Source organism: Hakea prostrata, chromosome 7, assembly GCF_041222555.1.
Source record: "Hakea prostrata isolate BN-2017 chromosome 7, UWA_Hpros_2, whole genome shotgun sequence".
Taxonomy (NCBI): Eukaryota; Viridiplantae; Streptophyta; class Magnoliopsida; order Proteales; family Proteaceae; genus Hakea; species Hakea prostrata.
In genome coordinates this window covers 7367680-7389808 of record NC_142606.1, presented here as the reverse complement: position 1 = coordinate 7389808, position 22129 = coordinate 7367680, and the positions used below count along the sequence as shown (strand labels likewise).

At 37.6% G+C, this 22129-nt stretch overlaps 3 protein-coding genes and 2 long non-coding RNA genes across 6 annotated transcripts; 4 read left to right on the top strand and 1 right to left on the bottom strand.

The window, feature by feature from the left end:
* Positions 1-167: 167 nt before the first annotated feature.
* On the bottom strand, positions 168-8205 carry LOC149009366 (uncharacterized). Of its 2 annotated transcripts, none has more exons than XR_016174599.1 (3): positions 7954-8205; positions 6751-6959; positions 168-4941 (listed from the first exon to the last, which is right to left on the bottom strand). It is a non-coding gene; the product is annotated as an uncharacterized LOC149009366 (long non-coding RNA). The 2 variants fall into 2 exon arrangements; XR_016174600.1 differs by having other exon boundaries at positions 6809-6959.
* LOC149009367 (metal transporter Nramp6.2-like) lies at positions 1636-4514 on the top strand. Its single transcript, XM_089163191.1, has 13 exons — positions 1636-1791; positions 1888-1966; positions 2049-2089; positions 2171-2249; positions 2352-2456; positions 2558-2667; positions 2788-2969; positions 3071-3140; positions 3288-3461; positions 3541-3645; positions 3742-3873; positions 3961-4056; positions 4179-4514. The coding sequence occupies exons 1-13, from the start codon at positions 1639-1641 to the stop codon at positions 4512-4514; spliced, it is 1662 nt and encodes a 553-aa protein (XP_089019317.1). The 5' UTR covers positions 1636-1638.
* Positions 8206-9927: 1722 nt separating the features above from the next.
* Positions 9928-13095, top strand: LOC149009365 (metal transporter Nramp7.2-like). The gene is made up of 13 exons (XM_089163189.1): positions 9928-10299; positions 10416-10494; positions 10572-10612; positions 10698-10776; positions 10880-10984; positions 11086-11195; positions 11312-11493; positions 11597-11666; positions 11817-11990; positions 12070-12174; positions 12298-12429; positions 12517-12612; positions 12730-13095. The coding sequence occupies exons 1-13, from the start codon at positions 10051-10053 to the stop codon at positions 13063-13065; spliced, it is 1758 nt and encodes a 585-aa protein (XP_089019315.1). The 5' UTR covers positions 9928-10050; the 3' UTR covers positions 13066-13095.
* Positions 13096-18158: 5063 nt separating this feature from the next.
* On the top strand, positions 18159-18747 carry LOC149009364 (uncharacterized). Its single transcript, XR_016174601.1, has 3 exons — positions 18159-18346; positions 18438-18542; positions 18644-18747. It is a non-coding gene; the product is annotated as an uncharacterized LOC149009364 (long non-coding RNA).
* Positions 18748-18912: 165 nt separating this feature from the next.
* LOC149009363 (metal transporter Nramp6.1-like) lies at positions 18913-20764 on the top strand. Its single transcript, XM_089162349.1, has 7 exons — positions 18913-19052; positions 19154-19227; positions 19411-19559; positions 19637-19741; positions 19873-20004; positions 20092-20187; positions 20306-20764. Exons 1-7 carry the CDS (start codon positions 18913-18915, stop codon positions 20639-20641), a joined length of 1032 nt encoding a protein of 343 aa, XP_089018475.1. The 3' UTR covers positions 20642-20764.
* Positions 20765-22129: the final 1365 nt, after the last annotated feature.

The window sequence follows — 22129 nt, the reverse complement described above, 5'->3', positions numbered from 1 at the left end:
TCTACACAACAACTTTGCAATTTCATCTCTAGATATACCTCCCAACACACATTACTTGGATTCCCTCTTGAGCTTCCATTTACATTCAGCTTGACTCATCTTGTTTATAGCAAACAACAGTAGAGCTCCTCTGGTATTCTAATATTTTGCAGCATCTCCGTCTGTAAATTAAATTAGGCAGTTCATTGTCAGTATTATTTTATGAAACTTGTTTGATAAGTTTTACTGAGATTCTTGTATTACTAGGAGGGTTTGTTATGACCTACCTAATGATCTGATTGATAAAAATGTGATTGGGTTTGAGTTACGTGTTGAAGCAGGTATTAATACATAAGTCAACAAATCAAATTCTTCTTCCTATTCATTTGTTAATCATTCAATATAATTATTCTTAAGAAAAATATGCTAACAACATCATGATGTAATGAACTTTTAATATTCATTAACAAGCTAAATAAATACAGATGAATGGACAAATATTACAAAGTAAAAGCAGGAAGAATGGACAAAATATTACAAAACAAAGGTTAGTAAAGATAATGTATACAATTGATTAAAATAAAATGTGGGTTGATGAAGACAAAATGAAAATATTTTCATAGATTAATGCAACTGGGGAAAAAAAGAAGTATTTATAGTGGTCTTCAACAACTTACCTACACATGGAGTAACCAAGAGATTTATATATTAAGAGAAGAAACCCCACTTCCAAGGAGATTAAAATCTTTGATCTCTTATTTATGAAGTACGATTGGATTAATTAGTTTAGTGAACTAAAATGTTTAATGTGGTTATCTAGCAGAAGCTTGATTAGCATACTAAATTTTGGTCAAAGAATTGAGTAACAACAAACAAATTTTGAGTATTTCACAATTCCACGTGGACACCACATGAATTGCTCAATGTAAAGTCACTTGACTTTGTTTTGATTTAAATCTCTCAAAACCTTGTTTGAGATTCCCTTCAAGAGAGTGACTCCTTACCCTACCTGTGACACATATATACGTTAGCCCTTATCAAATTGAACATAATAGTTAATTAAGTATTCCCTTTGCTTAATCATTCTCCAGCATTAATCTTTCATTAACTGTGGAGATATCTACAGAAATTATGGTATTTGGATTATTTTATATCTTTCTTTCTTTCTTTTTCTTTTCTTTTTTCAGGTAAAAATTTGGACTTCAAATCTTGAAAATGAATTGATAAAGTAATGGTAATGGAACTAGAGAAAATGACATCAGCAAAATAACCACCCTTTCAAAATTATCTTCACTTGTGCAATTAAATAGATTATATCTTGATCGTATTGCCATATTGAAATTATTCTAAGATACTTACATGCAGATGCTGGATCCCATTCTAATAAGAAAATCATTCTCACCAAAAAAAGAAGTCTTTGCTCCACCCCGTTCTTGGTTCACGTGTCTATGACTTCGTTTTCTAGCTAACCATCAACTGAGAAGTGGTGACTTCCAGGCAACGAATATAGTTTTTGCTGTTTACAGTTTCTGCTTTCTTAAATTGTGTATAAATAGACTTGAGAGATGAAGAGTTGCAAATATATGGGAGCTAAAAGAGAGAATTAAGTGAGACAGTAGGAGTGAGAAAGAGAGAGAGCAAAAACATCTAGAAAGAGAGATGGACCAACAACAGATTGCTAGAGAGTACTCATCATCACAAAGAGGAAGCAACCGTATAACCCATGTGGAGATGACATCTCCATCTCCACCTTCTTTTCCTACCGGTGACAAGAAGCATTTCCAAGAACAACACGATGATCATTCTTACGAGGTCTCTACTCTTAGCTACCCTTTCTTCTCTTTGATCTCTTTAATTTGCTCGCCATTTTAAGGCAAGTTTTTTAAATGTTTCTAGTTTGATGAATAGAAACCTGGCTGGAGAAAATTTCTTGCCTTTGTTGGTCCTGGTTTCCTTGTTTCCTTGGCTTATCTCGACCCAGGCAATTGTAAGTATTCTCTCTCTCTCTCTCTCTCCCTCTAAGACACTCTCTTTCTCTCAATCTAATTGAGTTGTTATTGTACATGCAGTGGAAACTGATCTTCAAGCTGGAGCTAATCATAGATATGAGGTAATCATCTACAAATCACAAGTTTTATGCTCTAAACTCAGCTGAGAACTTAACTGACACCTCTTTGTCAAACGCTATCAGCTCTTATGGGTAATCCTTATTGGGTTGCTGTTTGCGCTAATTATTCAATCCCTAGCTGCCAATCTTGGTGTAGCAACTGGTATGATCACAGTCCAAGGAATCTACCACTTCAACCTCTCCACTTGCTAGTTACCATTACTAATTAAACAATCTTGTTCCTTTTCTTAAATGGTTATTGCAGGTAAACATTTGGCGGAGTTATGTAAGCTAGAGTATCCCAAGTTTGTGAGATATTGCCTTTGGTTGTTAGCAGAGGTTGCAGTCATTGCCGCAGATATTCCTGAAGGTTTTCTTTCTCTTCTCTTCTAATATTATCTAAACTCAGAAATTTTCTACAAGATCCCAAGAGGGGACTGAAAGTGGGTTTATCTCATTTTATTGTTACAGTAATTGGAACAGCCTTTGCACTCAACATACTGTTCCACATTCCTGTGTGGGCTGGAGTTCTCTTGACTGGCTTAAGCACTCTTCTCCTACTGGGCCTACAGAGATATGGGGTAATTATTCCTAATCGGTTAATCCTTCTTTTTTTTCCCGGGTGTCATCACTTGAAGATAGATCTGATCCAGGGTTGAACTAATTGTATTTGTTAATGTCCATCATCCATCTTATGCTAGATCCGGAAGCTGGAATTCTTGATTGCAATCCTTGTATTTGTGATGGCTGCTTGTTATTTTGGGGAAATGAGTTATGTAAAACCACCTGCTTCAAAGGTTTTAGAGGGAATGTTTGTTCCCAAGCTTCAAGGCCAAAGCGCAACTGCTGATGCCATTGCACTACTGGGAGCCCTTGTTATGCCGTAAGAATCTCCCAATTCTTCATCATTTCTATTCATTCTCTTTCTTGATTTAAATTTAATGTTGGGTTGGATCATTCCTTTCTCCTCTCATGCTGGAACAGGCACAATCTCTTTCTTCATTCTGCTCTAGTCCTATCAAGGAAGATACCTCCATCTGTTCGTGGCATCAATGTGAGTGAGATGATACAACACCATCTCCACCAACCTTTGTTACACCACATAAATCTTTGAGTCAATTGTATGAAGTGGTTTGCAATTTTTATTCTTTTCTGCATCAATTAGGGTTTTAGGTTTTCTAATTGTTCTTTGGATTTACAGGATGCATGTCGGTTCTTCTTGATAGAGAGCGGTTTTGCACTATTTATAGCATTCCTGATCAATGTTGCAGTGGTTTCAGTATCAGGCACTGTTTGCTTTGCTGACAACCTATCCCAAGAGAACCTTGCTAGATGCAGTGATCTCACACTTAATTCTGCTTCCTTCCTTCTTAAGGTCAGAGGTCAAAGAGGTCTGAAACGCCCATTTACTTTATAAAACATCATTTGACTATTTCTCACTTAATTATTTGCAGAATGTGCTGGGAAGATCAAGTTCCACAATTTATGCCATTGCATTACTAGCCTCAGGTCAAAGTTCCACCATTACTGGTACTTATGCTGGACAATTTGTAATGCAGGTATTCTTACATGCATCTACTATTATTATAATTTTATTTCTTAACTTAGCTGGTCAAATCATAATACGAAATTGAATGTACTTTTGAACCAACCAGGGGTTTTTGGACATTAAGATGAAAACATGGATAAGGAATTTGATGACCCGAACAATTGCAATTACACCTAGTTTGATTGTCTCCATCATTGGCGGTTCTGCTGGCGCAGGCCGTCTGATCATCATCGCTTCGGTTTGTAATTAGCTACTGTGTATATTATTAGCTTAAAGCTAAGTTACTAATGTAATTTATTTAATTGTTTTGTGATGAATCTTCCAGATGATATTATCAGTGGAGCTTCCATTTGCTCTTGTTCCTCTCCTCAAGTTCAGTAGCAGCACCAACAAGATGGGGCCACACAAGAACTCTATCTATGTGAGTTGTGACTCATTTCAGTTCGTTATCTCCTCTTGGGTAGTTTTTGCTGTTCTTTGAGGTCTTTACACAAACATCTAATCCTCCTAGTAACTCTATTGTATGTTTGGGTATGCTTGCAGATCATAGTGATCTCTTGGATTTTGGGATTGGGCATCATTGGCATTAACATCTACTACTTGACCACAGCCTTTGGCAAATGGCTGGTCCACAACAATCTCCCAAAAGTTGCTAATGTATTTGTTGGGATCATTGTGTTCCCAATCATGGCCACATATGTTATTGCTCTCATCTACTTGACTTTCCGGAGAGATACAGCTGTGACATTCATAGATGCTCTCAAGCTTGAAAACAATGTCCAAACCCAAATGGAGAGAGTGTTCAATGGTACTGATGGAGTCTTTGTCAATAATGTTGTTTTGAGGGAGGACCTTGCAGATATTCCACTAGCAGAGTGAATACCATGAACTATGGGTGGAAAAGATAAAAGATACTTAACTTGGACGAGCTTGTTTAGAATTGGAATAAAGACGACAATCCCCTGTTTTTTTGTTTGTTTCTTTTCCAATTTTCTCTCTTTTCTGAACAATACCATCCAATCCCAATTGTTTCCCAAGCTACGGTCGCATCAAGAGTAGAACAATGTAAAGAAACCCAGAAGAAAAAGTAGGAACAAATTGAATCCATGTAACAAAACTTACAGTGATATGAACATACACTTGGTAAGGTAGTGTTAGATGTTCCACCAGGTATAAGTCGGGTTGAGATAATTCATGCCTATTCAGCCACAAGCCTCTGACTAGTCCTCTTAACCTGTTCTCATTCTTTCATAAACAAGGTTTTCACCTCTGCAAACTGCTTTAGCTTCAGCTCTAATCTCTTCAACTGCATTGAAGATAGAAACATTAATAAGTTCCTTTCTTCCTTTCAAAATATATTATGTGGAAGAAAACATCTGGGATTTATTCCTGCTGTTCATTCACAAAGTTTCCTGATAAAATCAATGCTCATCTTTGCAATGAAAAAAATAAACCATACAACTAATACAAAGTAACCATACCATCCAATAATGGATCATTCAAGTGGAAATCAGATGTGCCCATTGTTAAGGATACGTATAAAAGACAAGGTCCAGCATTATGGTTTTCACAAATAGAAGAGACATGACCCATGAAACACAAGGATCATTTCCAATACAAGTTCAAGCAATTAACAAAGACTTTCACTATAGGTGAACGATAAGTAAAAAATGAACCTAAAAGGATAGGAAAACAACATAAGTTCAAAGGCAAGTTTCAGAAACAATTGAAGGATATGAAAATCAAACGAGAATCAGGAACAGGGTATATGAAAAAATTATAAGAACTTTTTGCTTATTTCTTGCATTGAGCTTACCCATATGCAGTGAGGTTGAGCAAGTTAGAGTGACAAGATCCCTCAGACAAACTGAGAGTGAGTGAGAGAGACAAAGAGTGACTTTGCCATGAAGCCCAAACCTCGATAAACCTGGCGATGCAATGTATTCAAGAGACGGACTGAAAGATAGACCAAGAGAGAAATCCTATCATGCACCTATTATTTAAGCATGAATAATTCATAAGCACCAAGAAGACATGACACCACTCTAGATCAGATTTTATTCATTATACTCATGAAAGATCTTATTTTAATTAGAGACATTCATTCAAGTTTAGTGACACATAATAATGAACACTTCAGCTCTGTGTATGTGTGCCTTTTTTTATATTTATTATTTCATAATATATAATTCATAACAGTAATGGAGCTTTTGAAGTAATTATCCATCTTTAGGTCTCATTCCCCTTTTGAAACATGTAGTGACTAAATGATAATTTTTTTAGTAGATAGATGGCACAAAACTCTTTAAACAATCAAGCTGCAGTTCTGCCTCTGCAACCACATTACTCTTTGAAAGCCTAAATTCAAGATTTGTGGAAATACTACTTCCCAAGTAATCAAAAATAGTAAAGTGCCCTGCAAATTTACTCCTCTTCATTCTCTACCACCCTATACATGGATAAACCAATAAACTATTGGTCTGATTGGTTTTAGCCCATGGTAAGTTTCTTTATTGGTCTATCACAATCAAATATCCCTTTGCTATTGGTTTTCAAAAACCACTAAATTGACTACCAATTGATGGACTGAAACAGGGAGAAAGAATCACAATAAAACTCAAAAATAGATAAACACTGAAAGCAGGACCTCAGGTTGATCCCACACATTCCTGAAAATAATATTATAGCCTTCCAAGTGCTTACAGATAAGAATAACGCAAGTTACTATTATTATAATAATAATACTATAGCTGCCTGCCACCTTAGAACAAGGCTAAGAAACCAGGAGTAGGATGTGCATCCTACCAAGGAAGGTAATCAGGATATATAGCAGTCACCATGATGTTAGGACATCTGAAATTACTACTCCAGGTACCAAACGTGATAGTATCTCTCAATTCAATAGCAATGAGACAATATTCCAGTACCAAACGGTGTTCTACTTGACACAACGAGTATCTCGGAGGAACACTGAAGGATGTCAACTCCACACAATGCACATAACGCATAAAAAGTTAATCACACCATCACAAACCATACAAACTTTACCAGCCCATGCACGATGAATACCCAAACAAATTAAGAGTGCTAAGTTCCACAAAAAAACTCTACTCACAAAGCAAGCATAGGCTGACCAAAGTTACAACCCGCCAGAACTGAATTACAGCCAATACCTAAGAAAAGATAAAGGTAGACATCCAAGAATGCTTTCGACTAAGCTCCATTTTGTAGATCGATAGACCTGCTGTATCTGATGGGACCACAATCAGCCTAGCTGCATCCTCTGTCAAACCTACCGCTGGTTTGCCAAACTGTTGAACCCATCTGTTACAGATTCCAAAAGAGGAGACGCAAAAAGACACAGGTCAGTGAGCAACTGAAAGTTTAGATGTTCCAAGGACAGACCATCTCAACGGTTTATCGTTAGAGCCCAACTGCAAGGAGACTGAGAACCATAAATGTTCCCCCATGAGACGCTAACCCATGAAACATTTTACAAGGATTGAGAATTTGGGAAGCATGAAAGATAAACTTGCACGCTGTAGATAAATGTTAGACAACTGGGCTCGACCAAAACTAGTAAAACTATGAATGCATCACCCTGAATATGCATTCCTAATTACCTAGGACACATACCATCAACTGTTTTTGCCCTGACAAAGGTTTCTCTACATATGTGGCAACGTGCGATAACATTATCCAACACTCCAAACACAAAGACCCACAGTTAGGACACAACCAAAAAACACTATAAAGAAATACCTCCTGAGCCAAAACAGCTCCATGAGGACCATGAGTAATCTGTAACCAAAACTACCAAAAGTCTAAAGCGACAGACGAAAGACTTGCATTCTTGACTGACTACATTTCCACCCAAAATAAGCAAACCAGACCTAAAATGTGAGAGTAACACCCGAGAACCTGAAACCCACCATTACAAGCTATTTGAGTCTTAAAACGCACAACAAGACCGACATTTCTATGAAAACTCAATCTAATTCACCCACAGGCCAGAAGATAGAAACAACACAACTCCAAAGAGGCAATCGAGTGAACCGAGCTTCCAAACGCTTCGACCAAAAACCTAAGCACTGAGGCCAACGACGCCCCTTAGCGGCGTCTGCAAACGTGATCACCCCAAACAGGGCAACCTCTCCGGGAAGACGGGCAGGAACCTTTTCCTATTAAACCCCACACGCTTCCTCGGAGACAACGAAGGCATAATACTACTAGAAGAAAATAAACGGATCCAAAACAGCCGAGAACAGAAAATTACAATCAAAGTGACAAAATTCATGACAGCCATTTCTATTTTCACCTGAAGATCTCTGGGAGGAAACCCTGAGATGGGCTTCTGAACTTATAGCTGTGGCAGCCTAGCAGGGAGGGCGAGTGGGCTGTGGTGTTGCAAGAGGAGGAGAATCAAAGAGCAGAAGGCAGTGACGTGAAGAAGAAACGAGAGACTGACAGCAGTGAGACATTGATTTTGCGCCAGTTCGACCATTGGATTCGTTGCTTCAAACCAAAGATGCAACGAACAGATCTGCGAAGAAGGGATCCCAAGAGACAAGAGTCTCTCTTCCAGAGTGGAGGAAAAAAAGGCGCGTTTATTAATATATATTTTATTTTATTATATTTTTATTTTTTTTGAATCCGATGAATTTAAATAGGGATCCAAATCCTTGTAATTCATATTCCTTCAATTCCCTCATAGGATTGTGCCATGTGGCATTAAGTAATCTAACGATTATCCAATTCAAATTAAAGTTAAATAAAATGAGTGAATTATAGAGGATGTAAACCGTTTATATTTAGAATGGGGGGAATATTACTAATATAGGTGCCGCCGAATGGGTGCAAACCAGGACCTCCTTGTGAGGGGATGAGCTTTTTAACCGCTCTCCTAATCTACCATTGACAATTTAACATCTTGTGTCTACAGTTGTAGCTAATGAGCAAAATTGCTTTTGCTCGGCACCATAAATGCACTGATAAACAAAATTTCACCATGAATCTCACTGAACTGACGGACCGTCGGATCGAGATTTTAATCTCAACCATTGATAAACAAAACCTCGATCAAGATGCCCCTTAGGATGTAATCGTGGTGCGTGCAAGTTGGCCTAGATGAACCTCAAATACAAAAAATAATAAGAAATCTCCCTCCTGAGGATGTAATCGAGGTGCGCGCAAGCTGGCCGAATAACCTCAAATACCCAAAAAAATAAAATAAAAAAAATCTCTAATGATACTCTTTGATATGGATGGGGTTTTTCTATTATAGGGGTGGTATAATAAAACTTCCATTGACCTTTAATATATAGGTACAATTAGAGGTGGTTTTCCTAAGTCAATAAAAAAAAATATTTTTTGTGTCCAATTGGTATAGACTTACTTTTAACCCACCGCTACCGTGGATATGCTCTAGCATAGTGGCAGTAGCCTCCTATAGAAAGATAATAAATTCAAGAAGGTTATGGGTTTGAACCTCCCTCGGGCTTGTGGGCCGTCAATCTTGATCATAACAAAAAAATAATTCCTTTGTCAACTGTGTTAATTATATTTTATCCTTTATGTATATTGTATGATTGAATTCTTATTATTTTTTAATATTAACAATTAAGGTATTCGGACCAGCACACTTGCATGTATAATTGAGAGATGAATTGTCATATTAAGAGAGGAAAGTACCAAGAAGAATTGGAATTTGTTGCCTCTTCACCCTCCACCTGTCTATACGGTCACGTGTTTTTCTCAAGCTATTTGTATGTCTCATGTGTTTCTATCTAGTTAGACACGAGTATTTAAAATTTGCATGCGAAAACCACATGATTTGCTCCTCGTTGAATTGTTTTTATTTAAATCTCTCATAACATGTTAGAGATTTACTCTAAGAGAGTGACACCTCACCCTACCTGGTGATCCAAATGTATTTAAACCCCTATCAAATTGACATAATAGAAATTAAGTATTCCCTTTGCCTAATCCATCGCCAGCATTAATCTTTTTTTAAAACCGAATTTGATAAACTAATGGTGAGGGAACTAGAGAAAATGGCATTAGCAAATAAGTAATAACAAAACTTCCAAACTTATCTTCAGTTCTGTAATTAGCAGAATAAGTTAAATCTTGAACATTGCACATGAAAGCAATTTTGTTTTAATATATTGGTATTTGGTATGGCAGGCATATAGAAATTGTTTTAGGATACTCACATGCAGATGCTAAATCCCATTCTCATAAGAAAATAATTTTCGTAAAAAAGGAAGTGATTCCTCCACTGTATTCTTAGGTCACTTGTCTATGGCTCTGTCTTCTAGCTAACCATCAAGTGAGATATGATGACTTCCACACAACTAGTCTTTACCGTTTACACTTTCTGCTTTCTTAATTTGTGTATAAATAGACTTGAGAGATGATGAGTTGCAAACATATGGGAGCCAAAAAAGATTTGAAGAATTCAATGAGAGGGCAAGACTCAGAAATGGAGCAAAAACATCTAGAAAGAGAGATGGAGCAGCAACAGATTGCAAGAGAGTACTCATCCTCACGAAGAGAAAACAACCGCATAACCCATATGGAGATGACATCTCCATCTCCACCTTCATTTCCTACCAATGACAAGAAGCATTTCCAAGAACAACACGAAGATCCATCTTATGAGGTCTCTATTCTTCAGCTATCCTTTCTTCTCTTTGATCTCTTTAATTTGCTCCCCATTTTTTGGCATTTTTTTTTTTTTCAAATGTTTCTAGTAACTCTACCAACTTTGATGAATAGAAACCTGGCTGGAGAAAGCTTCTTGCCTTTGTTGGTCCTGGTTTCCTTGTTTCCTTGGCTTATCTCGACCCGGGCAATTGTAAGTATGCCTCTCTCTATCTCTAAAGACACTCTCCTTGTCTCATTAATCAAATTGCATTGTTACTGTACATGTAGTGGAAACTGATCTTCAAGCTGGAGCTAATCATAGATATGAGGTAATCATCATCTATAAATGACAAGTCTTAAGCTCTAAACTCAGTAAAGAAACTTAACTAACAGCTCTTTGTCAAATGCTATTAGCTCCTATGGGTAATCCTTATCGGGTTGGTGTTTGCACTAATTATCCAATCCCTAGCCGCCAATCTTGGTGTAGCAACTGGTATGATTACAGTCCAAGGAATCTACCACTTCAACTTCTCCACTTGCCAGTTAACGTTACTAAATTGATCAGTCTTGTCCTTTCTCTTAAATGGTTATTGCAGGTAAACATTTGGCGGAGCTATGTAAGCTAGAGTATCCGAAGTGTGTGAAATATTGCCTTTGGTTGTTAGCAGAGGTTGCAGTTATTGCCGCAGATATTCCTGAAGGTTTTCTCTCTCTTCTCTTCTTATATTATCTGGAAACTCAAAGAAATTTAATTTCTAGTAAAGAAGACTAAAAGTGGGTTTGTCTCATTTTATTGTTACAGTAATTGGAACAGCCTTTGCACTCAATATACTGTTCCACATTCCGGTATGGACTGGAGTTCTCTTAACTGGTTTAAGCACTCTTCTCCTACTGGGTCTACAGAAATATGGTGTAATTATTCCTACTCTCTTAATTGTTCTTTCCTGTGTCATCACTTGAGACTGATCTGATCCTGGATTGCACTATTTGTATTTGTTAATGTCCATCGATCATCAATCTTATGGTAGGTCCGAAAGCTGGAACTCTTGATTGCTCTACTTGTATTTCTGATGGCTGCTTGTTATTTTGGGGAAATGGATTATGTAAAACCACCTGCTTCAAAGGTTTTGGAGGGAATGTTTGTTCCCAAGCTTAAAGGCCAAGGAGCTACTGCTGATGCCATTGCACTACTGGGAGCCCTTGTTATGCCGTAAGAATCTCCAAATTCTTCATCATCATATAAATTCATTCCCTTTCTTGATTTAAATTTAATGTTGGGTTGATCATTCCTTCCTCCTCTCATGCTGGAACAGGCACAATCTCTTTCTTCATTCTGCTCTAGTCCTGTCAAGGAAGATACCTCCATCTGTTCGTGGCATCAATGTAAGTGAGATAATACAACACCATGTCCATATCCACCAAGCTTTGCCAAACCACATTAACCCTTGTGTCAATTGTATGAATGTTTTGCTACTTTCATTCTTTCTGCATCAAAGTGACATATACACTAACCTCTGTTCCTTGGATTTACAGGATGCATGTCGATTCTTCTTGATAGAGAGTGGTTTTGCACTATTTGTAGCACTCCTTATCAATATTGCAGTGGTTTCGGTGTCAGGAACTGTCTGCTTTGCTGACAACCTGTCTCAAGAGAACCTTGATAGATGCAATAATCTCACACTTAATTCTGCTTCATTCCTTCTTAAGGTCAGAGAAGAAAGAAGTATGAAACGTGCATCTACTCGTAAAACATTACTTTAACAATTTCTCACTAAATTATTTGCAGAATGTGTTGGGAAAATCAAGTTCCACAATTTATGCTATTGCATTACTAGCCTCAGGTCAGAGTTCTACCATCACTGGTACTTATGCTGGACAATTTGTAATGCAGGTAATGAGTTATGTGAGGCTAATTAATCCTGCTTCTTACGTTCGTCTACTATTATAATTTTCATCTCTTAACTTAGCAGGCCATTTCGTAATCTGAAATAGAATGTAATTGTGAACAAACCAGGGGTTTTTGGACATTAAGATGAAGGCATGGACGAGGAATTTGATGACGCGAACAATTGCAATTACACCAAGTTTGATTGTCTCCATCATTGGTGGTTCTGCCGGGGCAGGCCGTCTGATCATCATTGCTTCGGTTTGTAATTCGATAATGTATATTTTATTTGCTTGAAGCTAAGTTACATATCTAATTTATTCAACCCTTCTGCAATGAGTCTTCCAGATGATACTATCAGTTGAGCTTCCATTCGCTCTTGTTCCTCTCCTCAAGTTCAGTAGCAGCACCAAAAAGATGGGGCCACACAAGAACTCCATCTATGTGAGTTGTAACTCCTTTAAGTTCATTGACTCCTCCTGGGTATTTCTTGTTGTTCTTTGAGGTCTTTAGGCCAACATCTAAGGTAACCTTTTGTATGTTTGGGTTCCAAACTTGCAGATCATAGTGATCTCTTGGATCTTGGGATTGGGCATCATTGGCATTAACATCTATTACTTGACTACAGCCTTTGGTGAATGGCTGGTCCACAACAATCTACCAAAAGTTGCTAATATATTTATTGGGGTCATTGTGTTCCCAATCATGGCCACATATGTTATAGCCCTTATCTACTTAACTTTCAGGAAAGATACAGCAGTGACATTCATCGATGCACCCAAGCTTGAAAACAATGCCCAAACCCAAATGGAAAAAGGGTTCAATGGTCCTGATGGAGTCTTCATCAATAATGTTGTTTTGAGGGAAGACCTTGCAGATATTCCACTACCCGAGTGAATACCATTGAACTTTGGGTGGAAAAGAGAAAAGATCCTTAGACAAACTTGCAGAGAGTTGGAATAAAGACTGACCATCCCCTGTTCGTTTGTTTGTTTATTTTCTAGTTGTACTTGGATTCAAGGTTTGATTTCGAAAAGGTTGTACACTAAAGAAGGTTTTCCCCCTTTCTATCCCTTTCTCTTTTCTGAACAACACTATCCAATCCGAATTGTTTTCCAAGCTACGATTGAATCAAGAGTAGAACAATGCAAAGAAACCAAGAAGCGAAAAAGAGGAACAGATTGAATCCATGTAACAGAACTTACAGTGATATGAACATATACACTTAACTTATTAAATAACTAATCCTGATTAATGCAGAAGCATGAGGTGTGTTCGCTCCTTTCTGCAACTGGAAACCTCAGATTCTGGAATGAAAATAGATTTGATTCTTCAAAAATGACATTTTAGCTCTAAATTTCAAAAACGAAAGCTCAGATGTAAAAAACTGAGTAAAAAAACCTCAAATCTTGAATTTCAGAATGGGTTGCAGAGAAACATGGGGGAAAACCTTTTTTATTTTGTTGGAATTAAACTATTAGATCTGATTCTCGAAGAATGACATACCGTATCTAAATTTCAATAAAGAAAGCTCAGCTCTGAAAATTTGAGGAAAGAAATCTCAGATCTTGAACTTTAGAATGGCTTGCAGGAAAACAACGGGGGAAAACCCAGAAAAAGGAAATTTCGTATAGATTCTTTCATTCTCAAAGAACGACATCTTAGAGCTAAATTTCAAGAACGAAAGCTCATATCTGAAAAAATTGACGAAAAATGCCTCAGATCTTGAACTTCAGAACGAGTTGCAAAGAAACAATGGAAAAAACCAGAAAAAGGAACGATCACGGTTACCAAGAAAACTTGTTTTCTCTGTCCGAGCTTCCTCTTCTGGAACCAGGTAGGCAGGTATGGCCCCAACAGAAAAAACCCCCATTTATAAGATTCTAATTTTTCGATCGTTGTTTACCATATGCTAGCTTTCTGTATCTGAAATTCTTTTTAAGGTTTCAATCTGTTCATTGACATGATTCTTTTTAAGGGTTTCAATCTGTACTCTGCTTTTTACCAAAAACAAAAAAAAAAATCTGTACTCTGCTCTTCTTTTCTACAGTACAACGTGGCAACTAAACGAGTCAAACCCTACAAGGCGGCTTTTGTTTGTAAAGGTGGATGGGAAAAAAAAAAGTGGGAAAAAAAATTATATATATATATATATATAAACAAAATTATATATATATATATATATATGTGGGTTCTATATATAGTGGGGTGAGGGAGAAGAAAATGAAAGGAAATAATTTTGTGAAAAAGTGATAGTGGTGGGTTTCACTTTTTACTTTTTCCAACTTTCTCACAAATTCCTACTAAATATGTGAGGTTTTAAAATGATTTTGGTGGTAAAATTGGACAGCCACATCAGCAGATTCAAGGAAACTTGTCTTTCACTTTTGCACCTCAAGCAACCAAACAATCTACCATTTTGAGATTTAAGGAAAAAATAAAAAATCTACACTCTTTTCAAGAATTTTCCCACCCCTTTTTTCCCACTCGACCTTTATTCCAGGCAAACAAATGCAGCCTAAGTATACTCCAACGTATAGTGTTGGTACTAGTTTTTATGTAAAATTATTTTTTAATATTTTTATGGTAAAAGATAGTTTTTTGCTCGAAATGAGCATTTGATATTAGAATAGGTCGGCATTTGATAAAGATGTTCTAAGGTTTCGAAACCAAATTTATTTACTTTTTGTTTATGTTATTTGGTAGAAAAAAAATTTTGATGTTCTGCAAAATATGTTTTTTAAACCATTTGTCTGACAGGTTCAAGCTTAAAGAACAGAGGAATGAAGTGTTTTAACAAACACTTCTAACATGTTCTTCCGTTCCCAAAAAACAGAAGAATACTATAAATATTCTCTAAGAACATTACCAAACTCCCCTAAATTGCCTGAAGCCCTTCTTCTAATATCTTTGATCAGGAGCTCAAGACAAATTTAATGCTAGAGCCACACGACAACTCTCTCGTCTTCATTGACAATGACGGTGGAGATAACCATCACCATCAAAAGGGAAATATTAGCAGCAACGGGATGTTACAGATCACCATGGAAAAAAGACGGGTGAAGGGAGACTAGGGAGCAAAATGAGAGGAAATTTTGACTAAGGGTAATTTGGTATTTATATAACTAGAAGGGGGGGTATACGCAATGTAAAACATATTGGAGAAAATTTGGGCGAATTTCGCCAAATTTACCCCAATTAAGGGAGGAGCGAAATGAAAATGGGGGCAAAATCAATTTATGCTATATATCGGAGATTTTCTGGTGAGCTGACGAAATACAGGCGAAAGTCGCCGGATCCATGGCCACTGTTGCCTCATCCTCTTCTTTTCACTCGAGTTCTTCCAAACCTCTCCCCAAACCTCACAAACCCTTCCATCCCAAACTTGACGATCGCACCCTGCACTGCACCTCTGAAAATATTGAACTCCACCTGAAAATTTGGAATAATAAATACGGATTCTGGAGTTAGTTTTTAATTAGAAATGATATACCAATTATTTTACCGTTAAAAATTGTTCTCAATATTGGGGCCAAATGGTAATATTTCACATGTAGCCATGTAGGAAGAAAAAAATTAAGAAAATTTACATAAAAAATGAAAAATTTTATGAAATTAATATAATTCTTTTTAAAATAATGGGGGCCATGGCCCCCGGCCCCACTGTGATTCAGCCCTATCCTTGAACAATCCCTAACCAAAACAACCAAAAGTCAAGTCTTTGACTGACTTACATTTCCACCCAAAAGAAGCAAACCAAACCTGAAATATGAAATTAACAACCGAGAACCTAAACCCACCATTACAAACTATTTGAATCATAAAAAGCAGAAGACCAACATTTCCATGAAAACACAAACTAATACAGCCACAGACCAGAAGATAGAAACAACACAACTCATAAGAGGCAATCGAGTTGTTCAATCACCAGACGTAGCACACCAAGAGAACCGTTGAGCTTCCAAACGTTCGACCGAAAAACTAAGCACTGAGGCCAACGACGCCCCTTAATAGCTCCTGCAAACGAGATGACCCCAAACAGGGCAACCTCTCCTGGAAGACGGGCAGCAACGTTTCCAATTAAACTGACACGCTTCCTCGGACACAAGGAAGGCATGATGCTAGCAGAAGAAGGAAGTGGGTTCAACTTCAGTGTTGTGCATTAACTGTACTGCCTCCGGTCGAGATCAAATCTCTTGGAGGAAACCCTATGATTGGCTTCTGTCCTTGTACTTAGGGGTGTAAACGCCAGGTAGTGGTAATACTATATTTGCATCTTATTATATTCGGAAAAATTTGGATAATATCCTATCGGTTTTCAGTTGGATTCGGATGATAATCCGATAATTATTTTATAAAATAGATTATTCTAAGTGAGCATAAATACAGATTGAATACAAGCTTTCGACTATTTGTAGACATTATTTTTACCATTTAATTTTTTTGGCTAAATTTGAAATTTAAGAATTTAACAATTTTGGTGTTATTTTAGCAGAAAATCTAGAAAAAATAGTCAAATATTTCAAGTAAAAAAAGTAAGAAAAAAATACAAATAAGTAACTTAATTGGATAATTTAATTGAATACAAGCTTTCGACTAAACAGATGTGGATGCGAATTCGATAACAAATTTCGGTTATCCATTTACACCCCTACTTATAGTTGTGATAGCGTAACATAGCTGTGGCAACCTCCCATGTAAGGGAAGTACATCCAAATAAGTCGTAAGTCCACCTCTACTATACATTTTTTCTCCTTCCCGGTTTGTGGGCCCCTAGTCGCTATGATTGGTCAATGATGATCACAAGAATAATCCTAGTGCCACCTATGGTGATTATATTTGTACTACAATATATTTTGTATAAGTGATTATTTAATGAATTCATTCGGTTCCAATTCCTCTTATATATGAAGTATGATTTGATTCTTAATTATTTTTATTTTTTATTTTAACAATTAAACAATTGGATTTATCATTGACGGATGCATTTTTATATCAAGAGAGGAAAGTCCCAAGGAGAATGGAATTTGCCACCTCATCACCCTTCAGGTGTCTATACGGTCACATGTTTTTCTTAAGCTTTGCGTATGTCTCGTGTGTTTCTATTTAGTCAAACACGAGTATTTCAAAATTGTATGCGAACACCACATGATTTGCTCATTTTAAATTACTCGCTGAATTGTTATAATTTAAATGTTAGAGATTCCCACTAAGAGAGTGACACCTCACCATACCTGGTGATCCATTTGTCAAATTGACATAATAGAAATTAAGTATTCCTTTCGATTAATCCATCCCTAGCATTATATCTTGAATAATATTTTGATCTCGACCATCCGTCTCGCCGGTATTCTTGGGTTACCTATCAATGCTTTGTCTTCTAAGCAAACCATCAAGTGAGATATGAAGACTTCAACGCAACAAGTATAGTCTTTGCTGTTTGGTATAAATAGACTTGAAAGATGAAGAGCTGCAAACATACGGAAGCCAAAAAAAATAGCGAATTCAGTGAGAGGGGAAGAGTCAGAAATGGAGCAAAAACACACAAAAAGAGAGATGGAGCAGCAACAGATTGCTAGAGAGTACTCATCGTCACCAAGAGGAAGCAACTGTATAACCCATGTGGAGATGACATCTCCATCTCCACCTTCATTTCCTACCAACGACAAGAAGTATTTCCAAGAACAACACAATGGTCCTTCTTACGAGGTCTCTACTCTTAGCTACCATTTCTTCTCTTTGATCTCTTTAATTTGCTCCTCATTTTCAGGCAAATTTTTTCTTTTCAAATGTTTCTAGTAACTGTACCAAGTTTGATGAATAGAAACCTGGCTGAGAAAGCTTCTTGCCTTTGTTGGTCCTGGTTTCCTTGTTTCCTTGGCTTATCTCGACCCGGGCAATTGTAAGTATCTCTCTCTCTCCCTCGAAAGACACTCTCTTTGTCTCAATCTAATTGCATTTTTATTGTACATGCAGTGGAAATTGATCTTCAAGCTGGAGCAAATCATGGATATGAGGTAATCATCTACAAATCACAAGTTTTACGCTCTAAAATGAGTAGAGGGGCTTGACTAACAGCTCTTTGTCAAACCCTATCAGCTCTTATGGGTAATCCTTATTGGGTTGGTGTTTGCGCTAATTATTCAATCCCTAGCTGCCAATCTTGGTGTGGCAACTGGTATGATCACACTATCACTTCAACCTCTCCACTTGCCATTTCCCATAACTAATTAAACAATCTTGTCCCTTCTCTTAAATGGTTATCGCAGGTAGACATTTGGCGGAGCTATGTACGCTAGAGTATCCGAAGTGTGTGAAATATTGTCTTTGGTTGTTAGCAGAGGTTGCAGTTATTGCCACAGATATTCCTGAAGGTTTTCTCTCTCTTCTCTTCTTATGTTATCTAGGAACTCCAGGAAATTTAATTTCTGGAAGAGAAGACTGAAAGTGTGTTTATCTCATTTTATTGTTACAGTAATTGGAACAGCCTTTGCACTCAATATAATGTTCCACATTCCAGTATGGACCGGAGTTCTCTTAACTGGTTTAAGCACTCTTCTCCTACTGGGTCTACAGAGATATGGGGTAATTATTCCTACCATGTTAATTATTCTTTCATGTGCCATCACTTGAAGATTGATCTGATCCCGGATTGCACTCCTTGTATTTGTTAATCTCCATCGATCATCAATCTTATGGTAGGTCCGGAAGTTGGAATTCTTGATTGCTGTACTTGTATTTCTGATGGCTGCTTGTTATTTTGAGGAAATGAGTTATGTAAACCCACCTGCTTCAAAGGTTTTAGAGGGAATGTTTGTTCCCAAGCTTAAAGGCCAAGGCGCTACTGCTGATGCCATTGCACTCCTGGGAGCTCTTGTTATGCCGTAAGAACCTCCCAATTCTTCATCATATCAATTCATTCTCTTTCTTGATTTAAATTTAATGTTGGGTTGGATAATTCCTTTCTCCTCTCATGCTAGAACAGACACAATCTCTTTCTTCATTCTGCTCTAGTCCTATCAAGGAAGATACCTCCATCAGTTCGCAGCATCAATGTGAGTGAGATGATACAACACCATATCGATATCCATATCCACCAAACCACATTAACCCTTGCGTCAATTGTATGAATGTTTTGCAATTTTCATTCTTTCTGCATCAATTAGGGTTTTAGGTTTTCTACGTGATATTACATTAACCTTTGTTCCTTGGATTTCTGTGCATGTCGATTCTTCTTGATAGAGAGTGGGTTTGCACTATTTGTAGCATTCCTGATCAATGTTGCAGTGGTTTCGGTGTCAGGAACTGTTTGCTTTGTTGACAACTTGTCTCAAGAGAACCTTGATAGATGCAATAATCTCACTCTTAATTCTGCTTCATTCCTTCTTAAGGTCAGAGAACAAAAGTATAAAACGTAATCCACCTCGTAAAACATTACTTTAACAATTTCTCACTAAATTATTTGCAGAATGTGTTGGGAAAATCGAGTTCCACATTTTATGCTATTGCATTACTAGCCTCAGGTCAGAGTTCTACCATCACTGGTACTTATGCTGGACAATTTGTAATGCAGGTAATGAGTTATGTGAGGCTAATTAATCCTGCTTCTTGCATTCATAATCTGAAATAGAATGTAATTTTCATCCCTTAAACTTACCTGGCCATTTCATAATCTGAAATAGAATGTAATTGTGAACAAACCAGGGGTTTTTGGACATTAAGATGAAGGCATGGACGAGGAATTTGATGACGCGAACAATCGCAATTACACCTAGTTTGATTGTCTCCATCATTGGTGGTTCTGCCGGGGCAGGCCGTCTGATCATCATTGCTTCGGTTTGTAATTCGCCACTGTATATTTTATTTTCATAAAGCTAAGTTGCATATCTAATTTATTCAATCCTTCTACAATGAGTCTTCCAGATGATACTATCAGTTGAGCTTCCGTTTGCTCTTGTTCCTCTCCTCAAGTTCAGTGGCAGCACCAAAAAGATGGGGCCACACAAGAACTCCATCTATGTGAGTTGTAACTCCTTTAAGTTCATTGACTCCTCCTGGGTATTTCTTCTTGTTCTTTGAGGTCTTTAGGCCAACATCTAAGGTAACCCTTTTGTATGTTTGGGTTCCGAACTTGCAGATCATAGTGATCTCTTGGATCTTGGGATTGGGCATCATTGGCATTAACATCTATTACTTGACTAAAGCCTTTGGTGAATGGCTGGTCCACAACAATCTACCAAAAGTTGCTAATATATTTATTGGGATCATTGTGTTCCCAATCATGGCCACATATGTTATAGCCCTTATCTACTTAACTTTCAGGAAAGATACAGCAGTGACATTCATCGATACACCCAAGCTTGAAAACAATGCCCAAACCCAAATGGAGGAAGGGTTCAATGGACCTGATGGAGTCTTCATCAATAATGTTGTTTTGAGGGAAGACCTTGCAGATATTCCACTACCGGAGTGAATACCATGAACTTTGAGTGGAAAAGAGAAAGATCCTTAGACAAACTTGGATAGAGTTGGAATAAAGACCGACCATCCCCAGTTCGTTTGTTTGTTTATTTCTAGTTTTAATACTTGGATTCAAGGTTTGATTTCAAAAAAGTTGTACACTAATGAAGGATTTCACCCTTTCTTTCCCTTTCTCTTTTCTGAACAATACCATCCAATCCGAATTGTTTTCCAAGTTACGATTGAATCAAGAGTAGAACACTGCAAAGAAACCAAGAAGCGCAAAAAGAGGAAGAAATTGAATCCATGTAACAGAACTTACAGTGATATGAACGTACACTAAACTTATAAATAACTAATAAACCCATCTGTAATCTACATCTAATAAACCCATCTCTGATACAGATTCCAAAGAGAAGAAGCAAAATGACCGAGGTTAGTGAACAACTGAGAGCTTAGACGTTCGAGGAAAGACAATCTGAATAGTTTATAGTTAGAGGCTGTTGAGGTATCTAAGTCATACTCAAATATGGTTGAGTTATTTGAATTATACCCAACGTATGTTCTAATATAGGCCATTGATCAGTTATGATCCAACGGTGTAATGGGCTTTTATGGGAGAGTCCAACTAACCGTAGAACCTAGTGGTGGTCTATAAATACTATTGGAAGCAACGGTATGGATATTCCAATCTAGATACTCAAGGTGTAATGCTTTAAGCAACCTTGTGCTTAAACCCTAACCCTAACAGAGGCCAACTGCAAGGAGACTGGAACCATAGATTTTCCCCCGAGAGACCCTAACCCATGAAACATGTTACAAGGATTGAGAATTTAGGAGGCATGAAACAAAAGCTTGCAAACTGTAGATAAATGTTAGACAATTGGGCTCGACCAAAACTAGTAAAACTATGTTTGCATCACCCTGAATATGCATTCCTAATTACCTAGGATGCATAACAGCAAACTCGTTTCGCCCAGAAAAAGGTCTCTTTACGTATGTGGCAACTTGCTTTAACATCCTACACTCCAAACACAACCACAGTTACTAAACAGATGGGAAAGGGGGGGGGGAAAGGAGGGGGGGGGGGGGGGGGGGGGGGGGGGGGAGGGGGGGGGGGGGGGGGAAAAAGGAGAAAAAGGGGGGGGGGGGGGGGGGGGGGGGGGGGGGAAGGGGGGGGGGGGAGGAGAGGGGAAAAAAGGCAAGCAAAAAACAGTAAAAAGAAAAGGATACCTCCTGAACAGAAACAGCTCCACGAGTAATGTGTAACCTTAACTACCAAGAGTCTAAAACGACAGACGAAAGACTGGCATTCTTGACTATCAACATTTCCACCCAAATGAGCAAACAAAACCTGAAATGTGAAAGTAACACCCGAGAACCTGAAACCCACCATTACAAGCTATTTGAGTCTTAAAACGCAGAAGACCAACATTTCTATGGAAACTCAATCTAATGCACCTACAGACCAGAAGACAAAAACAACACAACTCAAAAGAGG